Genomic DNA, 10,120 nt, shown 5'->3' on the forward strand with positions numbered 1-10,120 from the left:
TCGTCTCCTTATTGCTACCATTTTGTTCCCATCTTTTTATTGTTTCTCAAGGGTTAGATCTACCTTTAAACCACCAACAAAGTCTTCTTTTTCTATATTTGAGTTAAAAGTTTTTCTTTCACGCATTCATCGGTTTTGATGAACTTTTCATCCCGGTGGAGCGAGTTTGGAGTGCGGTTAGCTGTACTTTCTCTTCATAGGTGAGTTTTTTTTTTTTCCCAAATCTAAAAACCCATAGCCAAAAGTGTTATCTTTTCATTTATTCCCCTTTAATTCCTTGAATTTTTTTTTTAATTTCTGTTTCTCTGATCGGAAAATACTTGATCTACACTTTCTTAGATTTAATTTGTATATTGTTGAGATATTGATATGATTTATGTTTTACCGATTTTAACTCAAATTGATAATTTTTTTTTAAAGTTTTAGATCATGTACATATTTCATGTTTTATGAGGGTTTTTATGATTATTGTTTAATTATATGGATATTTCATTTGTTTGAATATATCTCATCAAATCTTATTAATCTTATTAGATCTAAAAGTTTGTGATAATTCCGTGTTGAAGTTGTTGATTTTTTTTTAAAAAAAATAATGTTATTTGATATGATAATGATAGGATGCTTAGATATTTCATTTGTGATTCTCTCAATAGATTTCATTAAACTTTTCTTTATATGTTGCGTTGTGATGATTTGGTATATTAAAATTGATGTTATTGATGTTTCTATATATTTTTTTTTAAACAAAAATGTTAAAAGTTGTTATGATAATGGTTGTCCGGATGCCTTGAATACTTTCAATATTTTTGATTCCTCTTAATAGATTTCACTAGATTTTATATGTTTCATTTATTTCAATAGAACTCATTAGGTCTAAAGGTGTTGTTATGATTTTGTATATTAATATTGATGTTGTTGATGTTTTTTTTTAAACAATAATAATGTTATTGGATTTAAAGTTGTTATGATAATAATTGTTAGGATGCTTTAGATAATTTTATTTTTGATTTCTCTCAATAGATTTCATTAGATATTAAGTTGTATGTATCATTCATTTAATTAGGCATGATGCTACAACTTATAAACGTATGTATTGTACACAAATATATATATATATATAGGCCACAAACATGATAATCTCAGTCTCTCATTTGAAAGCATTATAAAATAAAAGCTTACAACAACGTGATTCAAAATTAATTATATATAAATATTATTGACTAAAAGAAAAATGATTGAATATGCAAAACTAAAACATTATTTAAATAATAATAATAATAATAATAATAATAATAATAATAATAACTTGTCCATCTTTTGATATCTTTAATGACAAAATGGTAAACATGTATAGCACTAATTTGTTGAACATTTATATCATCTTGTTTGCACTTCAATGCTTAATGAGACATAACTTTAACAAGAAAATTACCTGTTATGTAGATGGATAATTGGATCTCAAACAAACGGGCGAAATATTATGCTACTACATTTACAATGATGGTAGTTATTGTTTGCATTATAAGTGAACAAATGGGGATGCGTAAATCATCTAGGTCAAAGGAGCCTTCTGTGTTTAGAGACTTGACTAGGAAGCGACACATGCACCGTATTTTAAAAAACGGGAAAGATTATTGTGTGAGCTACCTCAGAATGGATGTGGGGCCCTTTATGCATCTTGCATCAATCATGCATGATAAATACCTCTTACGTGATACAAGACATGTGTCCATAGAAGATTAATTGGCTATGTTTTTGCATATAATTGGGCACAACACAAAAAATAGAATTATGAGAGTTGAATTTCTATGATCGGGGGAGACTATTAGTAGATACTTCAACGATGTTCAACGAGCAGTTTGTTACATTTGAGATGACTCTGTACAACCTCCACGACATAATTGCCATCCAGACATAGAGAACAATTCTAGTTGGTATCCATTTTTTAAAGTAAGTGAACATCTCTTAAAAATTACAATCTTATAAAACTAATGTAGTTATGTCAACTCGTATGAAACACCTAATTGCAAGACTGCATTGGATTATTGGATGGAACACATATAGTGGTATCTGTCCCAATGGAAGAGTTACCACATTTCCGTAGGCGTAAGGGACCAACCTAAAATGTGCTTACTGTAGTGGAACCAAACCTAAAATTTACTTATGTCTTAGCAGGGTGGGAAAGGTAGCAAATGATTTTACAATTTTGAAAGATGTTATATCATGTCCTCAACCTGAGGGGTTAAGGATTATACAAGGTATGCAGAAAATATTTGCAGGAAACAATTATATAAAGAAATATTCTAAACTTTAGGTGCTTGGTGTAGGAAAATATTATTTGGTTGATGCTGGCTATACCATAATGTCCGGTTTTATTGCACCTTATCGTGGAGTTAAGTATCATTTGAAGGAGCACAGCGGCCGTGCACCGACAAATTTTATTCTAATGTGAACAAAGAGAAGAAAATAGATTGTGGGTTGAATTGAGAGACAAGATTGCCAATGAGATGTGGTTACGTTATACAACTTCTTACATTGGGCCATTACTATGTTTATTGTAATCTATTGTTTTATCAATATAACTATGTTTATTTTATTGGAGAGTATACAATATTTGATATGTTTGATATTCATGTTTATTTCCTTCATGTCAACTTTGGAGAATAATTATTATTTAATCAGTTTAATATTCATGTGTGATTAAGGTTGTTTATATCATACATGATCATCATTGATAATGCTAGATTTTTATAGCTCATAACAAGATGGATGGCACCACACTGGAGATTAGTAGTTTATCTGGGGCACGTGCCAGACGTGGCACACACAATAAGTGCTGGAAAACTGAGTATGATGATTTTCTCATTCCTGTACTTGTTGAACAAGTAAAAAAAGGCATGAAATGTGATAAGACTTTCAAGAAACCCGCATTTGTATATGCTGCAAGTGCTGTCAATGCTAGGTTTAAGATAGATTATACAGTTGACAATGTTGAGAATCACTATAGAACATTGAAGGCACGATTCTGCGAGATAAAGAAAGCAAAAGGATTAAGTGGTGTTGGTTGGAATAATGCAGAGAAGATAATCACTCTTCCCGCAGAAGTGTACCAAACATACACAGAGGTAATTTAAATACAAATAAATTTAAATGCTTCCACACATTGATAATAAGTGTACTATATATGTTAACATTAAGTATTGCAGGCTCATTCAGCGACAATACCATTTATTAACAAGCCACTAACCAACTATGATGGGTTATGCATTATTTGTGGAGATGATAATGCTACTGGATCCTATGCGACCTCTATGTTTGCAAATATTGAAGAGAGATTAGAAGAAGAAAAAATGGAGTTAGAAGGTGAGCCAAATGAAATACCTGTAAACAATGAAGATAATGGTGACCAAAACATAAGCCCACCAGTTCATAGTAGCTCACTATCTTTGACTCCCATTAGAACCCAATGAGGGGCAAGAAGAGGTAATGCTCAAGTTGATGGAGCTTCTATAGCAGACCTGATACGTGAAGTTGATAGAATGGGAGCATCAATGGAAAATCCTGCACTTATGACATCCATGATCTACAACAAGGTGTTCGAAGTTGAGGGATTTGAGGATAATCAATTGCAGGAGGTATTTGACTACCTTGATGCACATAAGGGGGAAGGCCGGAGGTTTGTCCAAAAAAAGCTTGATATGAGAAAAGCTTGGATCGAGAAATTCCTTAGTTCTCCCATGGCCTGATATGCTGTGTAATATGGGATGCTTTTATTTATGTTGAACTATTAGGCATGATGTTGTCATAGACAATGCTTATATGAACTTTAACTATCAACTCCTTTGTGTTGTTTATTTTATTTTGTGTTTGAATGACTCAATGGTAATCTATATGCATCCTATTTTTGAATTATTCCTGGATGAATCAATTAATTGATGAATTTATTAATGTTTTGGAGTGATGGTTGTTATGCAAGAAGTGTTGAGCCATGTTACCAAATGTCTCCATTTGGTATTATTTCTTATTGTCTGTGACATGGATAAAAAAGATGTTCTAGGCACATTGATGGTCAATAAAAGGATGCTCGAGTCATATGTGATCACAAGAGATAGATTTTTTGTTTCAAATGGGAGTAGAATTATATTGTTGTTATAAATTATTTTTCATATAATTATTTTATTTACTGTTTATGTGTTGAATACTAGCGTATGTTTACAAATTCAACACAGAGTTCTTGGTGTTTTCAGTTATTAGTGCTTGGGTTGTTGCTTTTTAAAACCTGGATATCTCATAAAAAAATTATGAAATTTGAGTGATTCCAATGTGCTGATGTTCACTTAGATATTTGTTTGCATTTGAATTCCATACTCAAATGTAGTTTTTGGTAAAATTACAATGGAAAACAAATTATTTATACAATTTAGAAATTTACATAAAAAAATTATTTTTAATAAATTTTCAGGTATGGGTTGGTAGCCACACCATTATGAGAAAGTGGTGATTTAATACCTACTTCCATGCCAGCCAAACACATACAAGTTTTGAAGTGAGAGTTCCAAGCTTTCACTTCTATAAACCAAACATGGAAAGTGAGACAGAAGTGCATGACTTCAGTGTGCAACCAAACAGCAGTGACGCTTCCATGTAGAAGTGGGACTTCTACCGAAGTGGGAATTCCTTACTTTCTGACTTCCATCCCACTTCTATAAACCAAACAACCCCCAAGGCGTTATGAACGCGCCAACCAGAGGAGGACAGGTGTCACACGTTTCAGGGATTACATCATCGCATAATCATGTAGGCCAGGTGTGGGAGCCGGGTAATTAGCATTAATGATATTGATGGGAGTAGTGGTTGTAGTGGATGAGGATTCAGTTATCAAATTATAGCTTTTTGTTATATTTCAGTATGTATGTTATGATGATAAGATTAGTCTATAAAGACCAATTAATGAATAGAGAGGGGCGGTGAATGCTAATCTTTCCTTTTGTATCTCTTCTTGTCTTATCTCTCTCTCTCTCTCTTCCTTCCCTCTTCTCTCTTTCTCTGTTCCTTATTACTCTTACTTTCAAATAATTAAATTAGTAACAAATCTTTGGAAGAAACATCGCCGGAACCGCTAGTGGTCATGTAAAATAAGAGCATATATATGTTAAGATATTAACTTCACAATTGTGTACTTCCCTAATTTCTCTTAAATAAATGATGTTTATCGTTTATTTGTCAATATATATTTATATATAGAGGCTTCTTTAACCACTTAATCCATTTTAGTTATGTCGTTTGATCTATACTTTTGGTTTTAAATTTATTCTAAAATTGAAGGACAACTTGTTAAAGAGTGTTAGAGAGTTAGGGTGCGTTTGGTTCAGAAGTAGTCCACTGAAGTGGTGAAAGTCTTGAAGTGCCACTTCAGCTGAAGTGAAAGTTTCAGTTGAAGTGTTGGGTTCCATGTGTTTGCTTGAAAGGGGAAGTGTCAAATCATTAACTACTTTTTTTGTTTAATTAGTGGAAGTTAAAATTTAAAAAAAATGATGGACATGAACTTCTACTCATCACTTCATCATGGGTGAGGTTACCTTTTTGTGCTTGTTGGATTGAGCTTATAATTATTTAAAATTATAATTTTAAAAAATATTTTTTATAAACAATAAAAAAATAATTAAATAATTAAAAAAAACAATAACAGATAAAAATAAAAGATAAAAAATTAAAACAATAAAAATATTTTTTATAAACAATAAAAAATAATTAATTAATTAAAAAAGAAACAATAATGAGATAAAAATAAAAGATAAAAAAATAATAAAATAAAAGATAAAAATGATAAAAACGATAAAAGATAAAAATGATAAAAAAATAAAAGATTAAAAAAATAAAAAATAAAACATAAATAAAATAAATAAATAAAAATGGGTGATTTTAATCACCCATTTGAAACCACACAGCGAAAGTGAAACACCGAAGTCCCACTTCGGCCAAAATTTTTCCGAAGTCAAAGAGTGAAGTGGAAGGTTTTGGAAGTAGCCATTTTCTTATTCGGCCTCCACTTCAGTGAACCAAACAAGTGAAAGTGTTACATCAACTCCCACTTCCGTCACTTCGGTCTCCACTTCGGCGAACCAAACACACCCTTATTGTTGTGAAAGTTCTCAATCAATAAGGAAATAATGACGAGGGAAGTTGAATTTATTCAAATTTGCTCAATCTCATAATGGTTTCCTAGAGCAGGATGGGCTTGTTCTGGCCCCGAACAGGCTCTTAATGAATGGGCGGCTACTATGATTTTGGAAGATTAAAAAAAACAAACCAATATGACTAAAATGGTAATTTTATAAACTAAAAAAGATAAAATTTTGGGTGAATCAAAACAAGCAATGTTACTATGTTAGAGGTGTGCATAGGTAAGAAATTAATCTACTTATGCTTTCACTTTGCATGAGCTAAAGTTTGAATCAACTTTTATATACAAGGATATAAACATCATACACAGAAAATCTGGTGCCAATAGACTAAAATTATTAACATAACATATATATATATATATATTATAAATAGAGCATTGTTAGGTATAAATAAAACTTTGGAAAGGTTGTTGGCACGTTTCTTTTAAATTTTTTTTTATATCCATAAACATCATAAAAATAAGAGCCATTAGCTATTTTCAACTTATACAGATAATATATGGATTTATAATAATACTCAAAATCTTGGATAAACTAAGATTTTAAATATTAGGATTTAAATCTGCCCATAGGACGTATAACAATATACCTAATTATAGGAAAACACTGTAACATACCTATTGTGTTCATTAGCCAGAAATAATAGTACTAAAGGAAAAAAAATTCAAAATTTGCAACTCCACCATGAAATAACGAAATTTGAATTAAACACAATAAATTCGTGATTTATCTACTTTTATTAAAAAAAAAAATTTAAATTAAAATAATAATTTAAATTTTACAATTCCACCAGAATAACAGGTAATATTTTAATGTAATTAATATTTTTTTATAATTAAGTAATATTTTGTACAGTTATTTAATATTTCTACTTGTAGTTCAAGAGCTTGGTGACAAACTCACAGGTACACCAACAAATTTAAAAATTACACTCATGAAAAATACATGATCAATTTTCATCTAAAAATAAAAAATAAAAATTTTTAATTTCAAAATTATTAGTGTTTTTTTAAACAAAAGTGGGCAAGTAATTAACATGTTAAAGACTTAAAGGCATGTGTATATATATATATATATTTAATAATATTATACCACACGCACTCGTCATGCAGTGTGTGGGAAGTCCAATTAGCAACTATATAGCTGCTCAAATCACCGCTTGATCTTCCATAAAAGCTTTTGATTTTTTTTTTAAATTTTTAATTTATTTTGGCAAAAAGAGAAACTACATCGTCGTTAACATAGAATTAAAATATAAAAATAAAAAAATAAAATATCTCAAACATCATATTACAATCTAAATCAACTCTTAAAAATTAATTAAAAAAAAACACCAAATAAAGCTTGCATCTAATCAAAAGAGCGCTCATGGCTTCTTCTTCTTCTTCTTAATCTTAACCATAAGACCATGCTTCATCCTAAGTATGACAGAGTTGGACGGAACAACCAAATGGCTTTCATCAACCTCCACCTCAAAATTACTTAAAACCTCAGTCACCACCATCTTTACCTGCATGACTGCATCAATGCTATCTCCTTCCCCAAACAAATCCTTGGCCCACAGTTAAATGCTATAAACTTGTACGCCGGAACATGCTTCACTTTCCCACTCTCCGTCAATCATCTCTCCGGCCTAAACTCCATGCAATCTTTCCCCCATATACTCTCCATCCTCCCCATTGCATACACTGATAACAACACCTTTGACACTGCAGCAACCTTCTCACCACTTGGTAACTCATCCTCCTCCAAAGCTCCCTTCTCCTCGTACGGCACCACTGGGTAAAGCCTCAACGTCTCACACACTGCTCCATGGAGATATACCATTGAACTTAGCTCCTCCGGAGTGAAAGTCACATAAGAGATCAGAACTTCATTCTTGGCTTTATGAACATTTAGTACCTCTTCTTCTAATTTAGCCTTTGCGTTTGGGTTCTTTGAGAGTAACCAGAAGAACCATGATGGTGTGACTGCCAAACCATCTCTTCCGGCGATCATCATTGCCAGCATGGTGTCACGGAGAAACTTATCTGTCCCGAAGACACCGGTCCCGTCCCCTATCGGATTGTTAATGTAGCATGTCAGGTGATCAGTGGAGGTTTCACCACCTTTGTTTGCTGCTGCTGTTGTTGTTCTTCTTCTTTGTGATATTTGTTGGGTTAATGAAACTATCAATCTCTAGCCATGCACTTGCTAATCTTTTCTCGTGGCCAATTTGTAGCCACTTCATTGCCTTCCAGATGGTTTTGGGCATGGCATGTCAGACCACCAAAGCCTCCCAAGCTTCATCAAGGGCCTTGCCAAAAGGAACAGATGGAAAGGCCGTCGAAAGATAACCGGGATCAACACCAAACACCGTCATGCATGTGACATCTAAAGAAAATCTCATGAACAAGTTATTAATGTCAACAACCTAATTTTCAATTGCAAATTGTTCTCAGGCAGGGATGAGTCCTTTCTTAGCCTTGTTCTTGGTGGCATTGACAACAAATGACCGAAATGCTCGGTCACGGATAATGATATGGGCCGCCTTACGTTGAATTCTCCATGAATCACCGTCGGAGTTAAATATGCCTTTGCCAATTAAGCATGTCAAATGTTTCACTGAAGTCTTCTCCTTTTGGATAATTTGTGAAGTTGATGGAGAGGATATGGTTGACAATGGATGGATCACAGGTGAAGATGTAGTCATGTTCAAGTACCATGGCCCGGTGAGCCTGAAGGTCCATCTGGTTTCTCGGAGGATGTCAACAATGTGGTCATGAATGTGGTGAAAGTGAGATATGACAGTGGGGAACATACCAGTCACCGGCCAGTTCACCGGAGCAATGTTTTGCCGGTGAGAGTAGTAGAAGATCAAAAGGAAGCAAGATAATGAGAGGAGGATTTCAGGGTAGGCTTGCAAGAAGGCTAGTAAACTAAGTGGCCGTGTGGTGCTACTACTAGTAGTAGTAGTGATAGTGGCCATTGTTCATGAACTATTTGGAGGTGTTTGGATTGAGCATTGAGGGTTAGCACAAGTAATATATAATCATATTTGGGTATATTACTATTAACTTGGAAATGTATACCGTTGATATTATCATACTGTATAGTAAAGGCATTTCATCACCTTTAAAATTGGGGGGAAATAGAGGAGAATAAATATTGTTGACAGTGAATTGACATTTTTGCCCATAGTTAATATTTAATTAAATAATAATAATTAATTGAAATAATTAATTATAATAATTAAAGTAAATTATAATAAACATAAATTGAGCCATTTAAATATTAAAATAATTAAAATAAATAATAATTGACAAGAATTATTTAATAGACATATTACATTATAATAATTAAACTAAAACGATAATTTTACCCCTATGTAGATTTAATTAAATAAAATAGTTAATAAAAGTATTTCATTATGGTAATTAAAGTGAAATGACATGTTTACCTTGTAGATATTTAATTAAATAAATTATTGATAGTGAAATGACCATTTTGCCCCTAGTTGAGATTTAATTAAATAATAATCATTAATTTAAATAACTAATTATAATAATTAAAGTAAATTATATTGAACATAAATTAAGTCATTTGAATATCATAATAATTAAAATAAATAATAATTAACAAGAATTGTTTAATTTACATATTACATTATAATAATTAAAGTGAAATGACATTTTACCCCTACATAGATTTAATTAAATAAAATAGTTAATAAAAATATTTAATTATGATAATTAAAATGAAATAACACTTTTTCTAAGTAAATATTTAATTAAATAAAATCATTAATTTAAATAATTAGAAAAAAATTACTATCTTTCAAATAAATTGAAGAGGATAATTAAAGTAAATTATTTAATTAGTTAATGGTAAGAAGAAATTATTTATTTTAAATATTTAATTATAATAATTACAAAGACTAGATATTTATTTATATG

At 31.3% G+C, this 10,120-nt stretch overlaps 2 protein-coding genes across 2 annotated transcripts; one reads left to right on the forward strand and one right to left on the reverse strand.

The window, feature by feature from the left end:
- The first annotated feature begins 2,765 nt into the window (after positions 1-2,765).
- On the forward strand, positions 2,766-3,470 carry LOC120256804. Its single transcript, XM_039264466.1, has 2 exons — positions 2,766-3,125; positions 3,207-3,470. The coding sequence occupies exons 1-2, from the start codon at positions 2,766-2,768 to the stop codon at positions 3,468-3,470; spliced, it is 624 nt and encodes a 207-aa protein (XP_039120400.1).
- A 4,335-nt stretch (positions 3,471-7,805) lies between these two features.
- LOC120256805 (cytochrome P450 86B1-like) lies at positions 7,806-8,547 on the reverse strand. Its single transcript, XM_039264467.1, has 2 exons — positions 8,452-8,547; positions 7,806-8,363 (listed from the first exon to the last, which is right to left on the reverse strand). The coding sequence occupies exons 1-2, from the start codon at positions 8,545-8,547 to the stop codon at positions 7,806-7,808; spliced, it is 654 nt and encodes a 217-aa protein (XP_039120401.1).
- Positions 8,548-10,120: the final 1,573 nt, after the last annotated feature.

Source organism: Dioscorea cayenensis, unplaced genomic scaffold (genome assembly GCF_009730915.1).
Source record: "Dioscorea cayenensis subsp. rotundata cultivar TDr96_F1 unplaced genomic scaffold, TDr96_F1_v2_PseudoChromosome.rev07_lg8_w22 25.fasta BLBR01001660.1, whole genome shotgun sequence".
In the NCBI taxonomy this organism is placed as follows: domain Eukaryota; kingdom Viridiplantae; phylum Streptophyta; class Magnoliopsida; order Dioscoreales; family Dioscoreaceae; genus Dioscorea; species Dioscorea cayenensis.

Excerpts from the sequence above, each read along its gene's own strand:
- LOC120256804 (XM_039264466.1), top strand. The coding sequence starts at position 2,766 with ATGGATGGCACCACACTGGAGATTAGTAGTTTATCTGGGGCACGTGCC. Across the intron at positions 3,126-3,206 it reads TGTACCAAACATACACAGAG|GCTCATTCAGCGACAATACC; the intron begins GTAATTTAAATA and ends TAAGTATTGCAG.
- LOC120256805 (XM_039264467.1), bottom strand. The coding sequence starts at position 8,547 with ATGACGGTGTTTGGTGTTGATCCCGGTTATCTTTCGACGGCCTTTCCA. Across the intron at positions 8,364-8,451 it reads AAGCTTGGGAGGCTTTGGTG|AGATTGATAGTTTCATTAAC; the intron begins GTCTGACATGCC and ends GTGCATGGCTAG.